At 51.1% G+C, this 27,069-nt stretch overlaps 1 protein-coding gene across 1 annotated transcript; it reads left to right on the top strand.

Annotated features, from left to right (window-relative positions):
- Positions 1–890: 890 nt before the first annotated feature.
- LOC123345966 (E3 ubiquitin-protein ligase TRIM39-like) lies at positions 891–12,465 on the top strand. The gene is made up of 6 exons (XM_044983105.1): positions 891–1,307; positions 2,943–3,038; positions 3,854–4,084; positions 4,611–4,633; positions 4,733–4,836; positions 11,776–12,465. The coding sequence occupies exons 1-6, from the start codon at positions 891–893 to the stop codon at positions 12,333–12,335; spliced, it is 1,431 nt and encodes a 476-aa protein (XP_044839040.1). The 3' UTR covers positions 12,336–12,465.
- The last annotated feature ends 14,604 nt before the right edge of the window (positions 12,466–27,069 follow it).

Raw genomic sequence — 27,069 nt, 5'->3', positions numbered from 1 at the left:
AATGTTGGCAACACTTTTGACACTGTGTCTCCTTTACACTGAGGCAGAGCTGCCTTAGCGTATGTCACAATCAGGCCTTTGAAACATTGATTTCAGTTTAACCACGTTTTTGGCCTGTGAATTGAATATCCCTAGACTCAGAAGGATTAGATTTTATCGGTAGATGTCAGCAAATGTTGATTTCACTTTGTGCACACAAACCAATGAAAAAATATTTCCATTGATAAGAACTGAGATTTACAAATAGCTACAGTAAGAAAAATGCTGCTTGAGAACTTACTAGAGTTTAATTTAAGGAGATTTACTTTGCATGTTTTGACATGAGATGTTGACAGTTTGTGTTTTAACAGTTACACCTTTTAACTTTTTGAATCTCTGCGTCTACTGTCATAAAATAATTGTCTGAATAAAATATTGTCTGAACCCTCCCCCCAACTTCCCACAACTGTGAACAATAATATTGATAAAAATGGAAACTGTGAAAGTTTAAATAGATAAATATATAAACATTCTTACAAATTAATATTAATCTTATCTGTCAAAATTACATATTAAATCAAATGAATTCTGCCACGGCTAAATATCACTCCTTAGACACGCAGTTCTGTCAGCTCAGCAGGACAAGGGGAAGCTGATGTCCATGTGAAGCCCCAGTGACTCCCCCCCACACACACCAGCAGAGGGGGCTGATTGCAGGATCAGAGCCTTGTTGGGACATTTCTCACCAAAGCCCCCAGGGCTGGAATGTTACTGGTGATCTGGATCCAACTCAGCAAACAGCCTGAGTCAGTTCCAGGAAGGGAAACACCCAATTGCTGCTGCTGCAGGCGGGGCATATTTCTGAGCTTGGGAAAGTGAGACTAACCCTGTGACACTGTCCAGAGGGAGCCATGGCCACAGACAACCCCGTGGAAAGTCTCCAGGAGGAAGCTATGTGCCCCATCTGTCTAGAGTATTTTAAGGACCCGGTGATTATAGACTGTGGGCACCATTTCTGCAGAGCCTGCATCGCCCAGTGCTGGGAGGGATCGAATACAGACGTCTCCTGCCCTCAGTGCAGAGAAACTGTGCAACAGGGAAACCTCAGGCCGAACAGGAAGCTGGCAAATGTTGTAGAAATGGTCAAACGGCTGAGTTTACAGGCAGCAAAGGGAGCAGGAGAGGAGAGGGTGTGTGGGGAACACCAGGAGACTCTGAAACTGTTCTGTGAAGAGGATCAAACTTCTGTCTGTGTGGTTTGCCATCTGTCCCGGGCTCACAGAGATCACAGGGTGGTTCCCATAAAGGAGGCTGGCCAGGAGTACAAGGTAGGGAATTGCTGTCACGTTTAATGGGTAATAAATTTGGATTTTAATTACAGGCTGATTTCACTGAAAGTTGCCTGTCACAGGTGTGACGCATCATTCAGCTCTGTAAAGCCTTCATTGTATGGGAGATGCTATCACAAAAAATCAAGTCTTCCAAGATACCTGCTGTGGGAAACTTTTCTCTGAGATTCTGAATGTTTTTTCACACTCAGCTTCCACTGCTGAAATAAGGGGACTTTTTACACCACGGCCGGTGTTAACAATCAGTGAGGTTTAAATCACACGAGCTGCAGGCCAGTCTAGGTGAGTGTGTTACCTTCAGACTGGAGAACTGATCATTTAAATCTCAACACTGTTAATTATTTCGTTCCCTTGTGAGAGCGGAGAGGGAGAATTACAGCTGGGCACCATTTATTGCTAGTGACGCCTCCTTTCAGTGCCACAAGCAGGTGCTGTTTGGGAGATGCCACCTCTTATTTCCCCCCCAGTAAAGGAGGACCAGGCCCAGAGAGCCCAGCTGAGCCCAGGGGTACATTCTAGCCCCCTGAGGGGAGTCCGGCCCCAGGAGCCCCTTAGAGCCAATCAGCAACTCCATCCTGTTTTGAACAATGCACCATTTGAACAGATCATGTGTCTCCTTTTAGTGACTCACCTGGGCGGAGCTTATTTTGTGGGTGAAGCTTCAAAGAATCCAGCCACCTTTGCCCCCCTCTGTTCTGATCCTGGCTCATTGATGAAGCTGTTTTGCTGGATGCAAAGGCTGCTTTTCCATCTCCTGTCTCTCACTAGCCCCTGCTGGCTCCCTCCCTCCCTCCCTCACTGCTTCCCTGCAGCAGCACCGCAGGGGTATCACCAAACAGCTCCCTAGGAGCTCTCAGCAGCAGCAGCAGCCTGGGCCCTTGGGCAGAGGGGAGGAGAGAACTCGAGGGCTCAGAGAAAAGAGAAAAAGTGAAACGGGGAGATCTCAGGAGGCGGCTGTGGGGGGCTGCCAGGGGTGTTGCACAGAGCGGGGCTGGCGGGGCAGGAGCACGTTGCTGTGTGAATGAATCACACGCTGTCAAAGGGGAAGAGAGCCCTGGATTGTTACAGCTCTGGAGCAGTTATAATTATGGGTGGCACATTCCCCCAGACCGAGTGTTCCCTGGTCCTCACTGACCTCCAGCCACATCTCAGCTTCACCCTGTGCAGTTAATGGGACTGCGCTGGCTCAGGGCTCGGACGCTGCCTGGGGGAGGCCACATGGGAGCCTGGACAGAGGAGAGCACAGTGGGGTCTTGTTCCTGGCCTGGGTCTGGGTACAGAGCAGCGAGGTGCTGCCCCAACCTCTTCACTGGCACCGGCAGGAGGGATCGTTCAGAACCTTCCCAGCTGTTTCCCCTCTGGCCTGTGCTCAGTGATGTGAAGCTTTAGCTCAGACACAGGCTCTGAGAAGTCCTGAGTGTCTGCAGGGAGCAGAGCCCCTGCTCTGAGACTCGCGTCTCTGCTCCCATGAGGCCTTTGGGGCCGGCAGAGCCCAATCTACTGCCTCCTTCCAGGGTATTTACTGCTCATGTATGAAATGCCAATATGGACAGTACTGTCCATCCATCGGACAGGCAGACTAATGGCTGTTTATCATACGTGATGTCCCTGCAGGAGAAACTCCAGGGAGCCCTGGGCCCTCTGAGGAAGGAGCTGGAAGAGGCCCTGACTCTGATGTCTAAAGAGGAGACGAAAACCAAAGAGTGGCAGGTGGGTGTCTGGGTTTATTCCTCCCTGAGCCCTTCCCCCTGCAGTGTTCTTAGGAATGACAGGGCCATAAAGCTCCAGGATGAGGTTATGAACCTGCCCTGGTTGTTTGCTCCGTTGCACAGGCTTGGTGCTGGCCATGGGCAGCACATGCCTCCAGCTCTTGGGGATGCCGGGCATGAGTGCGGGAATCTCCCCGGTGCCCAGATCATCGCCCTGCCCATTGCTCCACCCCCATTAGGCCTCCTCTCCCCGAGGCCCCACCCACGCTCCCCATCTGCTCTGCCCCATGCCCCACTCCCGCTCAGCCCCAGCCGCAGCCGGCATCCCTCACCCCTTCCACGGCACCGAGACCAAAGCCTCTGCCTCCTTCCTCCGGCGGGGGATTTGGGGAGGGATTCAATGGGGGAAGAAGGGGGCGGAGTCGGGGCAGGGGCGCGAGCCCCCTCCAGGCTCTGCCTGTGGGGGCAAAATAACTGCCTATTCGCATCCTGACCGAACATCGGTCGGGATGCAGGACAATGAAGTAAATATCGGGACAGTACCGATAAAATCGGGACGTCTGGTCACCCTAATCCCATGCCACCTGCAATAACAGACTGCGTCTTTACAAAGCACCCTAGACAACCCCGCTATGGAACTGGCCATATGGACTCTGAACTAAAACAAACTCTTTATGATACGTTTCCCAAAGAAGTAAATCTCCTTAAAAACCTGATACTGATCTAATCCCCTGCTTCATGGACAGAGGCCCAGTCTGTGTAACTCAGCATCTGGCTCACGTTTTCTCTCTGCCTTTCCTATTCTTCTATTTCAAGGGGAAAGTGAAGAATAGGAGAGAGATGATTGCAGGTGAATTTAACAAACTGCACACACTGCTGAGAGAGGAGGAGCAGCTGCTTCTGCAGAGCCTGGAGGAGGAGGAGAAGAAGACTCTGCAGAGACTACAGGAAAATGTCACCAAACTCTCCCAGCAAAGCTCCTCTCTGCAGCAGCTGATCACAGAGCTAGAGGAGAAGTGTCAGCAACCAGTTGTGGAGCTGCTAAAGGTGAGACAGCATCAAAATTCATCTCCACAATTCAGAATTAGAACTCAGATCCCTGGGTCTGGATTCCAACAATTAGAGTAAATGTGTTCTGTGGTTTACTGACAAACAGAACATCCGGCTAAGGGCTCCATCAGTTCCAAAATATCCCAGTTCATGTTAGAGGGGAATTCTCCTCATGGAGACCCAGTGAGGCCGTGGGAGATTAAATGGATGATACAAGGTTGATACTGAGCTGAACCCATCCGTGCTCTGACTCCAGAACATTGGACCCAACACAGGCGATAAACACAGATACTGATGTGTTGGGTCCCTAGAAGGGAGAATCCTTTAGCTAAATTCCTGTCTCACCTACATAAATGAAACAAGTGTTAATGCAAAATGTCATAGGAGTTTTTACCACAAAACAGTGAAGCCTGGGAGGGTTGATCTATTTTCTAGATGAAAGTTTGATGCCCAGAGTGAAACTCGCACAGGTTTATGCACATTGTGTTAATACAGAACATTGATTCTCTTTTTTTCCTTCCAGGATGTGAAAAGCACATTGAGCAGGTGTGTTTCCTATGTTCATTGCTCTTATATTCTTGGTGGTGGTTCTGGGATGATGTGTGTACAGAGCAGCTGAGTGATGAGGGGATGTTTTCTTCATAGGAGTGCGAATGTGAAACTCCAGGAACCAGAAGCTGTTTCTACTGACCTGAAGAACGTGTATAAAATTTCCCTTGACATGAGGGAAGCGCTGAAGAGATTCGTAGGTGAGTGGATTCTACTGGGACATTCAGCTGTGTTGTGCCTGGGGCTCTGGACAGAGCCTGGGACCCCAGGACACGCATGAGCCCAGCTGACAGGCTTGGAGCTGTAATAGCTGGAGGCTGATGTGCTCAGTGCTGGGCAGTTTGCCTGCTACTTACAACCACCTGCTGGTACTTGCCCAGGTATCTGACCAGGCGCCGTCACTCTGACATCCTGACCCCTCCATGGCTGAGTTACCACGTTCAGACATTTCAGGGTGTCTTGGCAAGGTTCCTGCCTCAATTTATCCTCTGCAGCACTCTTTAAATTACACCTCACAGTCTAACAGATCCCGTCCTGTGGTCCACTCTGAGTCCAAGTAAACCCCAAAATAAAATCTTTTCCCTCACTCTGCTCCAGCCTCCAGCTCTCACTGCAGCTCCTCACTGTCCTCAAGTCAGGAGCCCTCAGTCCTTCCGGGAGCTGGGCTTGGATTAGTTTCCATCATGGAATCGGACGACTCCAGCCCCCGCTCCTGGAGCTGGGGTCATTTCAGACTGTGCCTTTATTCTCTGCATCCACTTTCTCCATTCAGGGGCAGCTCTCCAGGGCTCTGTCCTACTACAGCTGCTGCTGTCATTGTCTCTGGCAGCTCCTCCCCCTTAGGGGAGCTCCTCTGCCTAGGACAGTGGTCGCCAAACTGTTTTGGTCCTGCCCTCCCTTACCTGGTTTGCGCCCCCACCCTGGGAGCTGCTGTCAGGAACTGGGCCAGGAACGGGGCTCCAGTTGGGGCCAGAAGCTGGGGGCCATGGCTGGGAGTAGACCCGCAGTTGGGGCCGGGAGCTGGTGGCTTCAGCTGGGGGCGGAACCATGTTTGGGGCTGGGGCTGCTGCTGGGTTCTCAGCCTGGAGCAGGGCCGGGAGTGGGTGGCTGAAGTCGGGGCCGGAGATGCAGCTGGGGGTGAGGGTGGGGCTGGAGTGGAGCTGGGGTCAAAGAAGGGCTGGTAACATTCCCTTCCCGCCACCCATGGGGGCTGGTCCAGGCCCCGTCAGGCCCCCCAAATGTTCCTCCACACCCTGTAGGGGGGCACAACCCACAGTTTGGGGAGCACTGCTCTAGGAGCTCCCCTTCCAGGCCCCTTGTTCTGGTGAGCTGTCCTGGGAGCTCCTCTCCTCAGTAGCTTCCTGTCCCTAGGATCCCTTCAGCTGAGCCCTGGTTACCCTTTATCAGCCTCATTAGCTGTTTCGCTGCCAACTAGCCACCCAGGGATTCAATTACTGCCAGGTGGGGCTGGGTTGTCTCATTCTCCCTTACAGGGGCCTGTCACAGGTAGTCTGGCCCCTGACTCCCCTAACAGGACCAGCCCTTGTGATACATTTCCCCCCACCCCCAGAGCCAGCCTGTATTCAGAGGGAGGCTTGACCATGGCTGACATGGTTATGTTCTGCTAGAAAAGTTTCAAACTCCAGGGAAGTAAATCGGTGGCCACTTCCAGGAGCTGCACGGACCGAGGGAGGAAGGGAGCCTGCCTTAGCCCCGGGCCCCCGCTGCACCACTGACCAGACTTTTAATGTCCCAGTCGGTGGTGCCAACCGGAGCCACCAGGGTCCCTTTTCGACCAGGCGTTCCAATAAAAAAACAGACGCCTGGCAACCCTATGGACAGGTGCCAACCCTAGGTCCTGTCCACATGGCCCAGTAACACCCTGCTGAGCCAGGTACAGGCAGCCACATGCCAGCCCAGGCCCCTGGCAGGGACGCTGAGCTGCCAGCTGCCAGGTCACTAACAGAGTTAACTCTGTCACGTGCCACTCACCAGGCTTAGAGCCCCCTGGGCCCAGCCCCAGGAACTGCTGTAACCTAGAACCAGAGCAATGCAGGGCTGGAAGGGCCCTCGAGAGGTCACCTAGTCCAGCCCCCCATGCTCGGTCAGGGACTAGACTATCCCTGGCAGGGATTTGTCCAACCTGTTCTTACAAACCTCCAGTGACGGGGATCCCACAACCTCCCCTGGAGCCGGGTCCAGAGCTTCACGGCCCTGAGAATTAGAAAGTGTTTCCTCATCTCCAGCCTTAACCTCCCTTGCTGCAGATTGTGCCCATTGCTCCTTGGACAGGCCCTCACCCTGCCCACTGGGGCACTGGCTGTGTCACCAAGCCTGAGCGTCACTGTTATTGCACTGAATGGCTGGGGACGCTGGGCTGGCTTGGGGGGCAGTGAGGGCAGCTGGGGCCTTACACTCCCCAGTCACCGATCTCAGCCCAGGCTCAGAGTCCAGTTCCCAGCGGACAGGAGCTCACATCGTAACTCACTTTAACGTCCGCCTCACCGGCCACCTCTGCAGGGAGGCCAAGGCCTGAATGGGCTGCAGGGACGATTCCTCCCCAGGGAGAGGCTCCCGCAGATGTCAGGGCTGAGCCACGTTGGCAGGACAGTGGGGGGCTCACACGGCCTCTATCTCATTATACCCTCAATACACAGAGCTCCAGCAGCCGGGGTGTAAAACCCAATTCATACCCCCAGCACCCAACTCACTGACACTGTCCCAAGGGTCCTCTCCGACTGGGGATGGAGGGATGAGTAAGGGGCACTGGAAGATGGGGGCCAGGGGGCCATGGCCCCATCACTTTTACCAATGGGAGGGCTATTCCCTCCCACTTTTTACCAGCTGTAGGGGTGAGCGACGCTGGGGCAGGGGGCCGGGAGGAGAGACCAGGGGGTCAGGGTGTTGGGGAAGAGGTGGGGTGAAGGCAGGGTCTCAGGAAGGAGGGGCAGTGTGAGAGCGAGGGTTCAGGGGTGCGGGGACAGGAGCTGAGGGAGAAGGGCTGGCACGAGTGGGTGACCCCTCTACTTTTAGGGAGCTTCCATCACTCCTGGGGAGAGCACCATCCCGGATCCTGATCCACGGGCACATCTGTCTATTTGCCGGGTGCGCAGAGCTCTCTGTGTGGAGACACTTTCATGCTCACCCAGAAACCTGTGCTGGGAGGCCCCACTGCCCAGGAGGCCGAGGGCTCTCGCTCCCCTGCCCTGGGGGTGAAGGGAGGGGCCCTGGGGCTGCTGTTCCCCATCCCAGGAAGGGGGTGAAGGGGATGTGGACACAGACAATGTCCCCTCTTGCTCTGTGAGGGGCAGACCTGGCTCCACCCTGGGCTTCAGAGCCTGAGCTCCAGCCTGAACCTGAAAATCTGTGCGGCTATTTTTAATTCCAAAGAGGGAGCCCCGTAAGCCTGAATCTGTCCACCCCGTTCTGAGACTCAGTTCTGCAGGCTGTGTAGAAGGACCCAAAGTGTCTCCAGGGTCTGGGTGTGAAAGTTCCCAGCGTGTCTGACCCAGGGCTGGTTAATGGGAGCGAGGGGGGTGGCTGGCACAGTCATTAGATGGAGACACCTGAGCTCCTGGGGCTCTGAGATGGTCTCTGTGACTGTTATCCGCTCTGGGAGATGCCCAGGTGCAGCTGCAGAGGGTCTGTGCCGCTAGCAGCGTCCATGGGACAAATGGCTCTGGGCAGAGAGTTCAGGCTGGAGCCAAGTCTCCATTTTCAGCCTAATTTGTGGGGGTGAGATCAAGGTCCCAAGGGGCATTTGTCTGTAAAGGGCAAATTAACCAGCAGCTCTGGAGTGTTTCATAGCTGATGTCCTGAGCCTGGCCTGTCTGTAACTGCGTTTCTGGGGATGTTGACAGTCTCTCATTGCAAGTCACTGGGATTGGGGCTCCTAAATTGCTCAGACAGGTTTGCAGTGGAGCTGGGTGGAATGTTTTCGACAAATAGTTTATTTGCTGCAAAATTATATTTCGGGTCAAGAGAAACTATTCGTGAATCCATGTCGGGTTTGCTGACTAGTTTCAATTAAGAGGAAAAGGTGCCACTGCTTCCCTTGTAGCCTTTAGCCCAGGGGCTGGGCCCTCAGCTGGGAGCCCCAGGTTCAATCCCCCCGTGTGATGCCATGAGGGCTCGAACCGCTGGGCTCCAGGTGTCTGATGACGTCCCCCTGTGTCTGAACACTGCCATGGGCACTGGGCCAGAGCGTGGGAGAGAGAATGACTCTGCAGCCCAGTGGGTCAGGCCTCCACCTGGGAGCCCAGAGTCCAGCTCCTCTGCTCCAGTGACCCTGTAATTATTGATCCATAACCCCAGTGAGGGCCGGCTCCAGGCACCAGCCTACCAAGCACGTGCTTGGGGCAGCACCTTGGGAGGGGGCGGCGATCGGGGTTTGTTTTTGTTGGTTTTGGTTTGGCCAGGTGATGCTGGGGGTGGGGCGGGGACTTGAGCAGCTCTGGGGGGCGGGGACTTGGGCGGCGCGACACGGCACTTGGGGAGGGGTCGGCGCTCTTTTTTTTTTTTTGCTTGGTGTGGCAAAAATGTTAGAGCTCGCCCTGACCCCAGTGTGGGGAGGGGTTACGGTCCCTGGCACAGCAGTGTCTCAGCCATGTCTGCCAGGGTTTCCTTTCACGGATGTAGCTGCAGCGGTGCAAACCCCTAGTGCAGACGTGCTGTGCAGGTGTGAACTGGGACTGGTCCCCGGAGCAGCTTCTCCCAGATGGAGGGGGCAGTAAGTGGGGAAATGCCCCCTCCCCTCCCCACTGTCCTGGCCTCATTAGCAACAGCTGATTAGCACGCATTTATACCCCTCCCCCTGAAATGCAGACAACTGCCCCCGTGGGGGTGGGGCTCAGCCTGGCGAGGGGAGGGGCTGGCTGTGGGGTTTTCCCAGATGGAAGGTGGGGCCTGTGGGGCCTGCCAGCATGGGGAGTCCCAGCTGCTCCCCCTGGGGCAGGGCTGCACCCCCAGTGTGTGTGGGGACAGCACCGACCTGCTCTGAGCGAAAAACCAACCACACATGGCCCGAAAACAACAGAGATTCTCTGGGGCCTGCCTCTGCCTCACCCCTCTCTGGCACCCGCCCCTCCCTTACCCTTCCCTCACCCCTGTGAGGGACCCTGGACCCTGCGTCTATTCTGACCCCTCACCACCATCCCTCCCGCTCTTCTCACTCCCTTTCTGCTCCCCTGGGCCCCTGCCCCTCTACTCCCACTTTGCCTCCCTGGCTCATGCTTCTGCCCTCCACCCATCTCTGCCCCGTTGGAGCAGCCCATCCCTTCTCCCCCTGCCATCCTGGCATCTGCCCTTCTCCCCAAACATCCTCTGCACCCTGGAGCCCACCCATCACTTCACACCCCCGCTATGTCCTGGCATCCATCTCTCCCCTTTCCCTCCTCTGTGCCATGTCTCGCACCCCACCCCTCACCCCAATCTGCTTCCCTAGTGCCTACCACTGCCATCACTGTTCCCACCCGCTGATGGCCACCCCTCACCCTCCTCTGCTGTCCTGGCTTTCGCCCTTCTTACTCCCCTCAGCCCTCCTGACTCCTGCCCCTGTCCCCACCCTCTCTGACCCCTGGCACCCGCCCCTTCCCTCACCCCCCTGTGCCCACCCCTCCTCTAGCCCCACTCTGACCCCTGGCACCTGCCTCTCCCCAATCCCCTCTCCTAGCACCTCCCTCGACCCACCTGCCCTGCCTCTCACCCCTCTCTGCCCCCTGGTGCTTGTCCCTCCCGTCCTCTGCCCTCCCTGTGCCTGCCCTTCTGCTCAGCCCCCTCAATGCCCTGGCACCTGCCCTTCCCCTTCCCCACGCACCCTCCTGCTGCCCCTTCCCTCCTCCTGCCCCCCAACACCTGACCCTCCCCTTATCCCCTAACTTCCTGGTGCCCAGCCCCTCCCCATCCTCTGCCCCACTGACCCTGCTCTCCTCTCGCCCCTCTTCCACCATCGCTCATGCCACCTTCTCTTTATTTCTCACCACTGACCCTCCCCTCCCCCTCTGGCTCCATGACACCTGCACCCCTCACCACCCCTCCAGTCCCCTGGTGCCAGCTCCTCCTCTGCCCCAAGTCCCAGCTCTACCCTGGCCCCATCTGCCTCCCTGGTGCCTGCTGTTTCCTTTGCCCCCTCTGCCTGCCTGGTGCAAGTCCCTTCCCTCGCCCCCCTTTGGGACCCCTGGTCTCAGCCCTTCCCCTCACCTCAGCACTGCCCCACCCCTCCCCTCCCCCTCTCCTAACCTCTGGGCCCCACCCTCCCTTCATCCTCCCTCTGCCCCCCTGGTGCCCACATCTCCCTGCACACGCCTCTGCCCCCCTAGGGCCTGCCCTTCTCCACACCCCTCTCTCTGCCCCCCTTCTGCTCACTTGCTCCCTAACCCCCCATTCTGCCCCTTTGGCACTAATGCCTGTTCATTCGCTCCCCCCCCCCATGGTTCCACCTCCCCACTCCTCATCATCTCACCCCCTGGCAGCTCACCCTGCCCTTGATTTCCCCTGCCCCATTGGCGCCCCCCCATTCCCTCACACCCCTCTGCCCCCTGGTGCCTGCCCCTTCCCTTGCTCTCTGCTGCCTCCTGGGGTCCATCCCCTTCTTCTGCCCTGGTGCCCACCCCTCCCATCACCCCCTGCAGCCCCCTGGAACCTGCCCTTCACCCCCCTCTGTTCTCCTGGTGCCTGCCCCTTCCCTTCCCCCCGCAGCCTCCTGGGGTCTGTCCCCTTCTTCTCCCATGGAGCCCACCCCTCCCCTCACCCCCTGCAGCCCCCTGGAACCTGCCCTTCCCTTCACACCCCTGTCCTCCTGGTGCCCCTTCCTTCCCTTATCACCCCTTAGCCCTTGTGCCTCCCCACCCGTATGTCCCTCCCTCCCCCTCTCTGCTCCTGTCACCTCCCCCTCCCCTTTCCTCTCCCAGCATCAGTCTGTCACCTCCCCTCCCCCGCCTCCCCTGACACCTTCCCACCCCTCCCCTGCTCCTCCTGCCCTTCCCCCTCATTGTCTCCTCACAGGCAGAGGGGCCCTGACTCCCCTCAGGCAACAACCCCTCCCCCCCGCCCCAGTGATTAACGGGGACGCAGGTTAATTTCCCTTTGATCCCAGTGACCAGCCCCTGCCCCCGGCCCTGACTCTGTGACTCTCTCCCCAGTGGACGTGACTCTGGATCCAGACACGGCTCATCCCAACCTCGTCCTGTCTGAGGATCGGAAACGTGTGAGACTCGGAGACAAACGCCAGGATCTGCCCAACAACCCTGAGAGATTTGATGGTTGTGTCTGTGTCCTGGGCGCTGAGGGGTTCATGGGCGGGAGGTGTTACTGGGAGATGGAGGTGGGAGACAAGACAGGCTGGGCTCTGGGGGTTTGTAGGGAATCTGTGAGCAGGAAGGGGAAGGTCACAGCCACACCTGGGAATGGATACTGGGTCGTGTGGCTGGAGGAAGGGGAATACAAGGCCAACACCTCCCCCCTGGCCCCCCTCCCCGTGAGCGTCAGGCCCAGCCAGGTGGGGATTTTCCTGGACTATGAGGCGGGCGAGGTCTCGTTTTACAATGTGACTGACAGGTCCCATCTCTTCACTTTCACTGACACCTTCTCTGGGAAGCTTCGTCCTTATTTCTATCCTGGTCTCAACCCTGGCGGTACAAACGCGGCTCCCCTGATAATCTGCCCGGTCCCAGCTCAGGCCAGAGGGAATCTCTGTCCCTGACCGTGACCCCACGGCACAGACTGGCCCCTCCCAGCCCTGCTGCTCTTCCCCCCCCCAGAGGTGGGGGCCAGTTACTGCAGCAACTGGACTTTCTGTTCTGACCGGACGCTGCCAGTTTCCCTTTTCAACTGGAGGTTCCAGTTGAAAACCAGACACCTGGGAATCCCCAGCCCCCACCTTTTCCCGTCCCCTGCCCCAGGGGTAGCAGATGGGGGTGGATGGGGTCGTTCACTCCTGTCAGAATTTTTTACCCCTGTGAAATCTCAGTGTAAAATATGAAAGAAAGAAGATAATTTTAATTTAGAAAATATTATTGTAACAAGGTGTAAATACAAGAATATTTTAATTTACATTTCAACAGTATTTCAGAAAACAAGCATCTAAACATATTTGTAGAAATGTAATTATTTACATTTTTTTTATCTTTGCCTCAAATCTATAGTGAAGTTTAACTTCTCTAAATAACGTCATTTGTATTTCAATTGTGGGATTTCAAGAAATCCAAAATATTTATCTTAACAAAATAAACATTAAATTGTCAGACTGGGTTGTTCAGTTACAATGTACATGTGTCATAAACATCACAACTACACACATGTGCAGCTGGTCTCTCCCTCTCCCCCCCACCCTTATTGTCTTGACTGGTTCTCTCTGCCAGGCAGGGCACATACACCCACCTCCTGCTCTTCATCTTTGAAAATTAATAGTTGAAAAAATGATAGAATTAATTAAGCAATATATTTAACTTAACTCACACAAAATTCTCAAATAATCTTTGAACCTCTGTCAGCATTAATTCATGTGATTTTTAACTTTCTATCTACATCTAATTGGTAATCAAGATATGACCCTTCCTTTCTTTTTCTTACATCAATTAACAAAACATGGTCCCCAACCTCATATGCTCTCTTCCTATTGATGGAAATCTCTTCTACAATCTCCAGTTTTTAGTTTATTTTTCTTTAGACATATTATTTGCAGACAATGTACTGTCATTGTCCACTGTTGATTTTGGTGTACTGCCAGGCTCTTCATGTTCTTGGTTATAAGCACACAACAAATGTAGTTTGATAAACAAATAGAGAAGGGGTTGTATTCCTTTACTCAATCATCACACATTAACTTAACTGTATTAAAGACGCCGGCACTTAATGACACATAACATAAAATTTGGTGAAGCTTTTTGGCAAACCTTCCTTCTCAGCCATAAATCAGTCGAAAGGGTGATATTTTTGTTGTCATGTGAGGTTTAGAGTACAAAGAAAATAAAGTTTCTCCAGGAAATTCATCACAATTCCTCTGGGTTCTGTCCACCACTTTCTCTAAAGCTCTGTAAAAATAGTGACTGACTGATCTAATTCCTTGAAATTAGCTGTTGAACCTAATTTCTTGAAGATCTAGCTGAGCAGAATCTGAGGGGAGGCACATCACATGGCATTGCTAGGACTCCTTTTTGTTTTAATCTTGATGCGTTATGAACATTTTCAATGTAATAATTCAGTTTTGAAGATTTATTCATAATATGCCATCCATGGCAGAGTGCTCTAAATGTACCTTGATTAATTGAAAATAAATACCCTAAAATTATATTTATTGGATTCATTTGTGCTTTTTATCCAGTCTACTGTTGTCTAGGTGGCATGAGCTCCTGAAGCTATAGGGTAATATACAACATGCTTTTTACTATCTGACAAGACACAAAAATGTGTTGTCACTCAGAATTTGCAGCATGAAGTCTCATGAAGAGATTGCAGGCAATGTTCATTTTTAAATTTCTAACTGTGAATGGGCTCCCCCATCAGTTCCTGCAACCCCTGGCTGGCAGAGCTCTGTGTGAATGAAGCAGCATTCAGTCTGCCGGGGAACTTCCACCAAGCATCTTTTATAACTTTTTATGGTGCATCACAAGATAGCAGTAGTTACAAGGAGCCCCTTCCTGCTCCAATTGGGAATTTTATACTGCTGCTTTCTTCTCAGCACTGAGCTAGTGACCTCATCAGGCTCCCTACAGGTTCAAGTGATCCCCTCTGCCCTTCCAAACCCAAACTGCTCAGTCCCTCCTATTCTAGCTGCACCCGGTGCCCTGGGTGCTCTCAGTGACCAGGGTGCTGGCTTCCAAAGGGCTCCGTTCGTAACTGCTAACAGCCCCCATCACACGGCTACGAGTGTGTAATTGACCATATAGTGAAAATGTAAGCTGTTACCTCATGCTTCAATTCAGAACCTAGATCTGCCCGTATCTGCTCTGCATAGCCATGTTGATATCTAATTTTACATGTCTTCTTTGCCACCTCATGTGCTGTCATAGTTCTAAGTGGAAATTCTTCTACTTCTTTTGAAAAATCATCTGTAGCTGTCAGTACATACCGGTATCGCGTCTGTGGTACTGGATAGAGCACAATCAAATTTGTTCTCAGCAGTTCCCAGGGTTTAATAACCTATGTGCAAGAACACAGGCTTGATTTATCATTTAGATCTTTCCTATGACATTTTTATTAAAATCCCATATATAGTAAGCAAAGTAAACATTATAATGTGGTTTCTATAGTTGATGTCTCCACACAGTCAGAATCTAACTTTTGGTGTTTTTCAGACATAAATAAATACAGGCCAAACTTCCGCAACTGAAAACTTGCATAAATATGCTGTCACTGTGCCAGCACAGCAGGCAGGCTTTATTGTGCAGCAATAATAAATACAGATAATGATAAACAATTAGCTTGGCTAATATTTAAAAAAACTTCAGATGTATTTAACATGGGGAAAGATGCAAAATGTTTGATTTAATGGGAAGCCATCCGCTCAGGTCCACTTCATTGCAGGAGTTGTAAAGTTAAGTCCAATCCAAGCAGGACATTTGCCTGGCATGATATTCTGTATGAACTCCTGCAAAGCATATGACAGAGACAGCAGGGTGACCAGAACCTACTGTAACTCCCTGGGTTCTCTGCTGTCTTTCCAATGAAACCAGAGAATGTTACCCAGAGCACTCAAGGTTCTCCTTGGAGATCTAAGAGAGACTCAACCAAGCAATGGAAACACAAACTGCCTGATGGAACCAGCACAGGATAATTGAAAGGGCCTCAAATGCCACAGCTCTGGACAGTTTCTTGTCCCTGAAGAAGTCAACCCTATTTTAATCTACAGTCTGCGCACTAACAATTTCTGACTTGCCCAGCAAGGCAGAAATAGACCCCAGGTCTCCTGATTCTTAGTCCAGTGCCATAATCATTAGACCCTTCTGACTCCCCTGGAACATGGTTTCTTTACACCCTCCGTGCTGGGCCAAGGGGCAGTCCCTCCAGACGTGTCCCATCTCCTGGCAGAGGTAGCACCGGGCCTCCCCCGTGGAATAATGCACCCAGTAGTGGTCTCCATGGTAGGGGACGAGGAAGAACCCCTCGAGCGCGTCTCCATCACACGCCGCCGGCGGCAGTTGAAGCTGCACCTGCTGGCGGAACGAGAGGATGTGATGGAGGGTGGGGTCTTTGCAGCCCAATGGAAGAGGGCTGATAACAGAGATTGGTCGCCCCAGGGTAGAAAGCAGAGGCAGCATTGGGCAGGAAGGGAGGGACGGAGATCAGGACTAACTGGACACCCAGGTATTCCAACGGCTCCAGGGGGCCAAACACCCCCCCCCCCACCAGGCCCTTCTCCACCGGCTCCTGAGCAGCTAGTAGCAGTGCAGAATAGGAGATGTCCTATCACATTGAGCCATATCAGATTATGACATAATATTCTATTTGATTGGTATTTTTTTCTTTTGAAATTGTTAAGAGCAGCAACTACTTAGCTCAGACTGAAGCATCTCATCTAATTTTCTAGATCACAGTGTCTCCTCTTTGTGTACGACGAGACAGTTTAATGCACTGTGACAAACAGGAGATGCTCTTGTTTTGCACCCCTTGCTGCTGGCTGACTTTCTCCATCCCCTGGCAATAAGACAGACTCTTGTTTTCACAGCCAGTCGATCGCCCTAATGTCATCACCCTGCCTGCTGGCTGGGCAGGGTAACTCCTCAGGTCACCACCCTCTCCAGCCTGCCTTGGGCTTGGAGAGTGAGGAGGAGGGCGAGGGACATCTGCTGACCCTGAACATCCGCCATCCATCCTACCATCACCTACAGCAAGTGAGTGGCATTAGGGTTCCTCGGTGGCTTCCCCTTTCTGTCTGGAGAGTGGCAGAAAGAGGGGGAGAGAACATCTCCAAAGGGGGATTTCATTTGCAAACAGCCCCCAAGAGCCCCTCACTCTCAGACTGGGCAGGGGCTTCTCCAGAGCCATCTCCAGTGTGTTTGGAAAGGTTCCAGCAGTGGGGCTCCCAGCCCTTCTGTCATAGGTTTATTCCCCACTTTGAACTTTAGCGTCCACAAGATGGGGACCTGCATGGACTCCTCTAAACTAAAATCCTAGTTTAGATCTGGTAAAGCTGCCACCAACCAAAAATATAGTGTTTTGGTACACTTTCCATTCCTCCCAAACCTTCCCTGGGAACACAGATCCAAACTCCTTGAATCTTAACACAAAGGGAAATAATCCATTCCCCCCACCTTCTTCCCCCTCCCTTCCCCTAGTCCTTGGGAGAGATCACCTGGATTCAAATTCCTTGAACCAAACAAAGAGGGATTCCCTATCCCCCTTCCCTTCCCCTGAAAATCCAAACAAGGGAAGAAATCAATCAGATTCTAAAAAGAAAAGGATTTTATTAAAAGAAAGAAAGTAAGTACACTATCTCTGTAAGACCAGGATGAAAAATATACAGGGTCTAGCTTATAAACCTAGAGAGTCTTTCCCCCCCTCCTTTCTCAGAATAATCAAAGTAACAGCAAACAGAAATAAAGATATTTCTTCAGCAAACACACAGTTGCAAATGCAGAAATTAATTATAAGACTAAACCACCTTTCTAATACTCACTATAATGAATAGAAGAAAATACTTCAGGAAAACTGGGAGAGCTTGAAGATATGTCTGGGCTCTCTTAGATCCAAAGAGAGAACGAAGACCCAACAAAGAACACAGACAAAGACTTCCCTCCACAGAGATTTGAAATTATCTTGTCCCTTGATTGGTCCTCTGGTCAGGTGTTCATCAGGTTACTGAGCTTGTTAACCCTTTACAGGTAAAAGAGACCTTAACCCTTAACTATCTGTTTATGACACGCCCCCCAAATCGCAGACAGTGGGGGAACCACTGGTGGTGATTTCTCCCTAGAACTTTAAAATAAACAGATTAATAAAACACATGCACCATTACATATACTAAGTATGTAAACAACAAGATTTTTCACATTTCAAGAACACTTTTTAACCATTTGATTTTGGGAAACTTTCACGAGAGAGTGCATCAGCTACTTTGATCTGTTGCCACTGTAAACGTTCCAGGGTGGTGGAGAGGTTCACCTCTTCCACGCCACCATCACTTTTGCCTTTGTAGTAGACACCTTCAGGCCACTCAACGTCGTCTCCTCCCTGGGCTGTAAACTGAGAAACCTTTAAGTCTCTGGAGTAAAAGGGCTTTAGAGAATTAACATGGTACACTTTAGGCTTTAGGGTTGAGATGGGGGATGCTATGAGATAGTTGACAGCTCCCAGGTGCTCTTGGACTGTGAATGGCCTTTCCCATGATTCCTCCATCTTATGGGCCTGTAGCGCCTTTAAGACCATAACCTGGTCCCCTACTTTGAAGGAACGCTCTCTGGTATGTTTATCATACCAGGCCTTTTGCTTGGTGCCGGCCATGGGCAGTGCATGCCTCCGGCATTTGGGGATGCCAGGCATGAGTGCCAGAAACTCCCTGGTACCCAGATCATCACCCTGCCCACTGCTCCACCCCATTTGTCCTCCTCTCCCTGAGGCCCCACCCATGTGCCGCTCCTGCTCTGCCCCATGCCCGGCTCCCACTCAGCCCTCTCCCCAGAGGCTCCCCGCTCACCGTTCACTGTTGCAGCTCGCTCCTCTCCCCCACCCCCTCCCCCAAGTCCCCCTCGCCTGCCGCTTGCTCCTGTCTGCCCCCTCCTGCCTTAAGGGTGAGTGATGGTGGGGAGGGACGGAGAGGAGCAATTGGTGCCCCCCTGCCCCAGCTGACGGGCTCCCTAAAGGCTGCGATCCCAGGGCACTGGGCACATGGGCATGGGGCACTCAGCCAGGCTGGGTGAGGCCATAGCCAGCCTTGACAATGCCCTGGGCACCCAACACCCATGTGAGCCCCCGGATGGCACCCAAAGGACTATTAGCACCCGCCCTAGTCCTGAACATTGCAGCCCTGGGAGCAGGTTGTCAAAGAAGGAGCATCGCCCACATCCCTCTGTGATGGTTCCTCTGGCTCTGATGTCTGCAGAGGAGGAGGAGATCACAGAGTGGCAGGTGGGTGTCTGGGTTTATTCCTCCCTGAGCCTTTCCCCCTGCAGCGTTCCCAGGAAAGACGGGACCATAAAGCTCTGAGATGTGGTTACGAACGTGCTCTGGTTTGCTCCATTGCAGAGGCTTGGTGCCAGCAATTAGGCAAGTCCTTTGATTAGATCGCAGACTATAAGGAGGCGATAAGAATCACGCTCCCAATGAATTGCTCTCCAACTATTGCCATTTAGGAAGCCAGCGAAGTTCTTTGATTAGCTGCAGACCATAGGGAGGAGGAGGTGATAAGACCCACGCTCCCAGTGAGTTGCTCTCCGACTCCTGTCTCCTGCCATTTAGAAAACCAGGGAAGTCCCAATTGCTCTCTGACTCCTGCCATGTGAAGTCCTTTGATTGTGACTCACTCACTGTACAGATTGCTGTGTTGGTAGGTACATTATTACTGTACTAGCTCCTCTGTCTTGTAGTAGATTGCACAGCAGCAGCCAGGAGAGTGGAGCAGCTTGGGGGAGGGGCGGGGGTGTAAGACCCCTTGCTGGGGCAAGGGTGACCAGATGTCCCGATTTTATAGAGACAGTCCTGATTTTTGGGTCTTCTTCTTACATAGGCTCCTATTACCCTCAACCCCCATCCCAATTTTTCACATTTGCTGTCTGGTCACCCTAGCTGGGGCTGAGCTGTGGTGTCAGTGCAGTGCAGCCGGGGTCGACTTGCATGGCATGCTCCTCGGAGAGCAGGCTGCAGGTTTTCCAGGGCAGAGGCTCTGCTCCCTGGGGAGAGAAGGGAGGGAGGCCACGGCTGGCAGCTCTGTGGGCTCTCTTGCATGGAGGGGCGGCTAAGCCGCTTTAACCCACCTCCCTTTGCCCCAGCTTTCTACCTTCCCAACCCTGCTTTGGTGTGATGGCCGCACACTCTCTGCCTCACAGTCCTGCCTGCCCCTCGCCCCCCTGCCAGAGCGAGAGCCCAGCATTCAACTCCCCAGCCCGGGCGCAGGACGGACTGCGACACGCTCCCATTGCCCTGGTGCAATTGCACTGTGACTTGGCCCACTGCTGCATGTCAGGGACTGGAGAGGAGAGCGCCCATTTCACCTTGCGGCTCTTCGAATCCTACCCCGCCCGCCACTCCCCTCCACACCCAAACCTGGTCTGATCCCCTTGCACTCCCCAGCCAAACCTGATCCCCCACTGACCAAACCCAGTCTGCTTCCCTTCCCCACATAACCCGATATCCTACTGACTCAACCCGGTCTGCTTCCCTTCCGCTCCCCAGCCAAACCTGAATCCCCACTGACCCGAACCCAGTCTGCTTCCCTTCCCCACCTAACCCGGTACCCCAGTATGATGGAGTATCTGCCATTCTAATTTTATAAATTTTATTAATAACAATAATTCAATATTATAAAGGTAGAATAAAAAGTAGTAGATTTTGATATGAAAGAATGAATGAAGGAAGCATAGGTGACCAAAAAGGATGTATTTCTGATTACAATCAACATTGCTTAATTTTCAGGAAAAGTCATCCTGATCTCTTAATCAATGATTACGTCACCTAGGGAAAGACATACAGACTGAGCTTCTATCCAGTGCCATCAAACAAAAAATCCTAGCATCTGCTTGTGCTGCAAAATACTTTTCGATCGTTCTAGATTGTACACTAGATGCAGGCCACATTGAACAAATGACCATAATCATTCAGTTTGTGGATAGGCCTACTTCAGAGACAGAGAATGAGACTGAATCAGTATTCATAAAGGAACACTTCTTGGGATTTGTATCCCTTACGGGGACAACTGGAGCTGGTATGACAGAAACTATTCTTCACCAGTTAGAAGAGATGTCACTACCTATAGAAAACTTGTGTGATCAAGGGTACGATAATGGGAGCAATATGAAAGGGAAAGAAAATGGTGTCCAGCGAAGAATTTTGGATATTAATCCACGAGCCTTTTTCGTTCCTTGCAGTGCACAGTCATTGAATTTGGTTGTTAATGATGCTGCAGTGTTGCTTGGAGGCAACCGCCTTCTTTGATTTAGTTCAATGTGTTTATGTGTATTTCTCAGCTTCTACATATCACTGGGAAGTTATAATACACCACGTATCTAATCTCACAGTTAAACCATTGAGTGAAACAAGATGGGAAAGTCGAATTGGTGCCTTGAAACCTCTTCGCTATCAGCTTGGTGACATCTGTGATGCTCTGATAGACATCTATGAAGACACTACTCTAACAAGATCATCTGGCAATATGTCACGAGTTGATGCAAAGGATCTTGCAAAAGCCATTTCTAGTTTCAAGTTTCTTGTTTCTCTTGTGTGTTATGACATATTGTTTGAGATCAACATGACTAGCAAACAACTTTAGGTGAAATAATTCTTGTAGTTTCTTGTGGGCCGCAGAAGTGACACAGACTTTGAGAAAACATTGGTAGATGCAGGTGAACTTGCGGAGGAGTTGGATGTACCGGCACTTTTTGAACCAGATCCAATCCATATTAGAAAAAAGAGGAAGCAGTTCACATATGAAGCAGATGACGAACCTATTTATAATCTGAAAGAAAAATTCAAAGTGAACTTTTACTTTGCAGTCATCAACAGAGCAATACATTCAGTTGAAGAAAGATTCACATTGATGCAGCAAATTAGTTCAGTATTTGGCTTCCTATATGATGTTTACAGTTTGCAAAATACAACACCAAAGCAAATTATGGAACATTGCTTGAATCTGGAGCAAGCTTTGCAACATGGTGAATCCAAAGATATTGATGCCTTTGACTTGTGCAATGAATTGCAAGCTATTGCACGATGAGTCCAAAAGAGTGTATCACCGCAAGATGTATTGAACTTCATATGCACAAATAAACTGACAGATAGTGTCCCCAACACAGTTATTGCTCTTGGCATCCTCTTGACTCTCCCAGTTTCTGTGGCCAGTGGTGAGCGAAGTTTCTCGAAGCTCAAGTCGATAAAAACATACATGTGGACATCAATGTTGCAACAAAGACTTGTTAGGCTATCTACCTTGTCAACAGAACATGACATCGCTCGCAGCATTGACTTGGAGGAACTTGTTTCTAAATTTGCTAAACTGAAAGCGTGGAAAAATAAATTATAACGTGTTACTTTGTGACAGTGTATTATGTATAAGGTATGTGATTTATTTTAAGATCCATGCTATGTTGTGCAAAGTGAAAACAATAAAAATGTCAACACTGTCAGTTTATTCATTTATTTTCATTAAATATGTAGACTAAATAATTAAATTAATACATTTTCAAGCCGAATGTGTATTAATTCTAATGAACAATGCCACATTATGCAGCATTCATTTTTGAAAGTTGTTAATAAGCGATACTCGGGGTGGGGGGGGAACAAGGTGGAAGTTTCGCCTAGGGTGCAAAATATTCTTGCACCGGCCCTGTCTGTAGGCACCTAACTCCCTTTGGTTTCAATAGCCGTTGGGTGCCTAGCTCCCATTGGGTTCAATAGCTCTTAGGTACCTAACTCTTATTGATTTCCCTTGGGCGCATTACTTGCTTAGAAGCTTTTGAGAACCCACTAGGCATCTGTCTGCCTCTGCAGGCACTGCTGTACCTTCAAAACTCTGGCTCATAGTGAAATTCCATGGGCCAGACTGGTTGGGACATCAGCCTCTGTTAGACCTGGACCCCGCCGTGCTTCCTGTGCCCAGCTCTGTGAGTGCACAGGCCCTTTCCTCTGGGCTGCCAGGGGCCAGCTGGGGCCCTCAACCTCTGTGAGTATGTCCCGTTGTCAGCTTCCCAGGACCTGCTACGCCCATTCTCTGCTGGCACCACAGGAGGAGCCCTAGGAAAAGCCAGACTGGGAGGAAAGCTGGGGCTGGAGTTCCTGTTGTATCCCGAAATATCGGGTCTGCCTAGCTGAGGGCCAATAACAGCCTGACAGGGATAAGGAAAAATGCTTTATTCTGCAGAAGAAAGGAGAGCTCTGTAGTACATACAGAAAACTCTACTGCACACAAGTTTCACAAGCTTTTTATACACTTTCAGACAAAGACCATGCCGTGTTAACACTTCATTGGTGGGTGTCAAGCCCCGTAACACGCTATCTGTTCAAGAAAGATTGGCTTGAGGCGGAATCTTTTTCTGTCTCTGACAGAAACAGAAAGATTAGTTACAAAGTTCAAGGTACTGTGTATGTGAGGCCTTGTGGAGGCTTCTGACTCCACCTACTGGTAATTTGCAAAGCTATGAAAAGGCGGGGGGTGGGGGAGTGGGGGAGGCTATAGCTTTCACAGTTTCCCCATTTGGGCCTTACAATCTGAGCTATCAATCTGTCAATCCTTTCCGTGTCCGGGCCGGGTGAGGTTTCCCGGTCCCCCGCCCCCAGCTCAGATTGTCAGGCCCGTTACGTAACTTACGATCAAGCTGAAGAGACAGGTATTGGGTTGTCTTACAGACAGCAAAGCTTTTGGTTACAGTATTACACAGACATTGAATCATTATCCAACTAACACATAGGAAAAACAGACAGAAAACAATCCATTTAACAATTGTACGGAAAAGGTCAATGAACCAAGGTCTGGGAGGAGGTCCTCAAAACTAAAGGCGTGATCAAGAGGTACAGCATGAAATACAACAGCAGCATTCTTAATAGCTTATAAATCCTTTCCAATTGAAGCCAGAGTGATTAACATAAAAACAACATTTTTCTCCAATGCGAGCACAAGGCCCCCCCCCCCCCCATTTCAGCATTCATAGCATCTAACACACGGCTATTATGCAAAGCCACTTCTGGACCAGTCGCTGCAAGGATTCAACTGCTGGGTGGGGGTTGGCATGTACAAAGGGCAAACTGAAAGCAAGTAACCATTGTCTCACCACCCAGAAATCCATAGTCAGTAAAAGTCTCAGGGCTTATTCCGTCCGAACAGGAGCTGTAGTCCCTTGAGAGGCTCAGCCTTCCAGGTATCGTCTGCTTCAGGCTCTCCCGGGTCACGGTGGGAAGAGCTGGCGAGGCTCCCTCGAGGTCCGAAGTCGTCTGCTTCTGGCCCCGGCCTAGGGGCTAGCTTGACTCGGGTGTAATGATCCAAGTGTTACGCTCTCGCACTCGAACATATCCCTGTGGTAGCCGAGTCCAGGTCAGTTATTCTGCTCTCCCGGTCTCTGGGTCCGTCCATGTAAATGCAAAGATATCCCAGCTGTCTTGATCTAGAGGAATACTAAAAAAGGCATTACATGGATCTATTACTGAATAACAAGCAGTACCTGCTGGAATGGCAGTCAGAATTTTGTGAGGATTAGGTATCACATTGTGTCTAGCCTGAACAACTTTATTCACTGCACGCAAGTCCTGCACAAATCGGTATACCGGTTTTCCTTCTGGATCCAGGCCAGGTTTTCTAACAGGCAGAATGGGGGTGTTGAAAGGGGTTGAAGTACGAATAAGCACTCCCAACCATAGGAATGTGTTGATAAGATTCTGGAGGCCAAGCAGAGCTTTTTGGAGGATGGGATATTGTCTGGCTTCAGGGTTATTTGCACAGGCTCTGTCCGGAGAGTGCCAAGGTTTGTTTTGGAAGCACCCCAAAGGGAGGCGTGTACCTCTCGCCTGAGTCGTTCAGGCAGGTTCATCGGGCTCGCAGGCAGGATCGGGTCCTCGGTAGCCTGGGTTAATGCAGCACATAGCTGGGGGAGTTGATTTTGAGGCAACCTGAGAATGATTTTATCAGCTGAAAAGAAAATCTGAGCGCGTAATTTACACAGCAAGTCTCTGCCTAAAAGATTAACTGGGCTGGCAGGAGCTAACAAAAATGCATGGGAGGCTGAGACACCAGAGATTTCTACAGCAGCCTCCTGCAATACAGAACACTCAAATGGCTTTCCGCCTATACCCATTACCGGAATGCTTTTATCTGTGAGGTTTCCTTCCTTTGGCTTGGCAATAACCGTGGAAAGGGCAGCCCCCGAGTCCAAAAGACAAGAATAAGCAGTTCCTCCCAGAGTTAAACGGACCTGGGGGTCTGTGGAGGAACGAACATAAGTGGTAAAGTCATTTGAGTAGGTAACAAGTGGACCCCCAGGTCGCCGTCATTCCGCATTATTGACAGCGTCTGTTCTTTCTACTTCCATCTGATATCGAGGTCGGGGCTGTCGTCCGGTACATCGGTTCAGGCACTCTCTCCTCCAGTGACCAAGTTGCTTACAGTAATGGCATACATCATTTGCACGGCTTGGCCCCCCCCCATCTGCCTGTGGTTGCCACTTGGGGGGTCCCCACCTCCCTCCTTGTCTTTCGCTCCCCGCGTTCACAAGGGCTGCTAGCATTCTCACCTGTTTGGTCTCTTGAATTTTATCTCTTGTGTGATACACACGGGTGGCTACGCTTACCAGTTCCTCAAGGGATTTTCCCTCAGCACCTTCGAGCTGCTGCAACCACTTCATAATGTCCGGAGCTGACTGAGAGATAAAAATAAGCCTGACCGTGGACTGTATGTCCGCAGCCTTGGGGTCTATATTAGTAAAAGTACAAAATGCTTTACAAAGACTCTCATAAAAGTCAGAAGGGTGTTCTTCTTTCCCTTGCACAGTATTATGGACTTTTGACTAATCTAGAGTTCATTCTCCTGCTTGTTTTATACCTGTCAAAACATGGGTTAAAAATTTCTTTAAGTTTGCCTGGTGGGTTGAATTATTCGGATTCCATTGGGTAGGGTTAGTGAGAGCTATCAAATCACACCTGTCACCGGCAGCCTCCGCTGCCTCCCGGGCCCCCCTTAGGACCCGCTCTTTCTCCTCTGTGCGCAGTAGGCAATCTAAAAGTTGGCCCACGTCTTGCCAATCAGGATTATGAGACTGAAAAATAGCACGGAATCGCCTGTGAACGACGTCCGGGTCGTCTCTGATGCGAGGTGTAGTGTTTTGCCAGTTCATAAGATCTGCTGTAGTAAAAGGGACATGTACATAACGGTCCACAACCTCTCCATCTGTAGTGGGTACCGGGATGGTCCGAAGGGGTGCCTGGATTTTAACTGCATCCTCCCCATAGATTACTCCCTGTCTCGTACGAGATGGACTAATGGCGGTAGACAGAACAGAAGTGTACCCACTACCCGTCGCTCCACTAGTGGATTCATTAACTTGAATTGTGGTTGCCTCAGTCTTCAGTGGGGGGATCACTGTCTTGGGTCCCGTAGACAAGGAAACCTGATCCGTCAGAGTCTGTGATATTGCTGCTGAGGGTGGTCGTGGTCTAGGACAATACATGGGGGGGGGGTATCTTCCCAACAATCGGCTTCACTTGGGGCAGAAGCTTTTGGGAATAGGGGGTTCTGGATTTTTATCTTCTTTAAACGACGATGAGCCTCATCGTCCCACAAAAACCAATAGTCCATTTGACCAGGCGCTTGATTCTCTAATATCAGGCGCAAAGGAGTTAAATAAGTCAGAATATCAAAGGAGCCAAATTCAGGCCATGCAGTCCCTGGGGTTGGCCAGTCCTGGGTGCAAAGTTGTACAAAGCGCTTCCTTGATATACCTTTCTGAACACCGGGTAAAGGCCATTTACTTAACATATAATCTAAAGGGCTATCCTTAGAGGGTTTTTCCAGAGACCCACCCATCTGTCTGCTGACACTCAACCTGAAAAGAGAATTACTCAGAGATCAGTGGCAATTACAGTCTAATCCAGGTTTTCCTACTTCTATTACACTGTCCGTTACAGGGGGCGGGACAGAAGGATCTCAATACAACCTCAGAGCTTCATCGCACACATGGCTTCCACTCTGAGGAATTACGAACAAGAAGTTCAGTTCCGCCCACACACCTAACGCCCAAATGAACAGAGCAGAAAAACAACAGTAACCTGTTAAACAGAACAGAACAAAACCAGATAGTGCTAGTGTTTCCTTATCCTATTAGGGCTCACCTTATCGGAACACGAACCCCAGGGGCCGCGGTGAAGCAGAGAAAGAGGGGCCAAACACCCCGTTGGCACCGTTCCCAGTTCGCCGCAGCCGTCCGGAGTCCAATGTCCGAGCTAGGAGAGTCCCATCTGGAGTCGCCAAAAACTGTTACCAAAATATCGGGTCTGCCTAGCTGAGAGCCAATAACAGCCTGACAGGGATAAGGAAAAATGCTTTATTCTACAGAAGAAAGGAGAGCTCTGTAGTACATACAGAAAACTCTACTGCACACAAGTTTCACAAGCTTTTTATACACTTTCAGACAAAGACCATGCCGTGTTAACACTTTATTGGTGGGTGTCAAGCCCCGTAACACCGCTATCTGTTCAAGAAAGACTGGCTTGAGGCGGAATCTTTTTCTGTCTCTGACAGAAACAGAAAGATTAGTTACAAAGTTCAAGGTACTGTGTACGTGAGGCCTTGTGGAGGCTTCTGCCTC

Source organism: Mauremys mutica, chromosome 12 (assembly GCF_020497125.1).
Source record: "Mauremys mutica isolate MM-2020 ecotype Southern chromosome 12, ASM2049712v1, whole genome shotgun sequence".
Taxonomy (NCBI): domain Eukaryota; kingdom Metazoa; phylum Chordata; order Testudines; family Geoemydidae; genus Mauremys; species Mauremys mutica.
The sequence above is the reverse complement of the archived record's forward strand: the minus strand, read 5'-3'. Positions and strand labels throughout refer to the sequence as shown.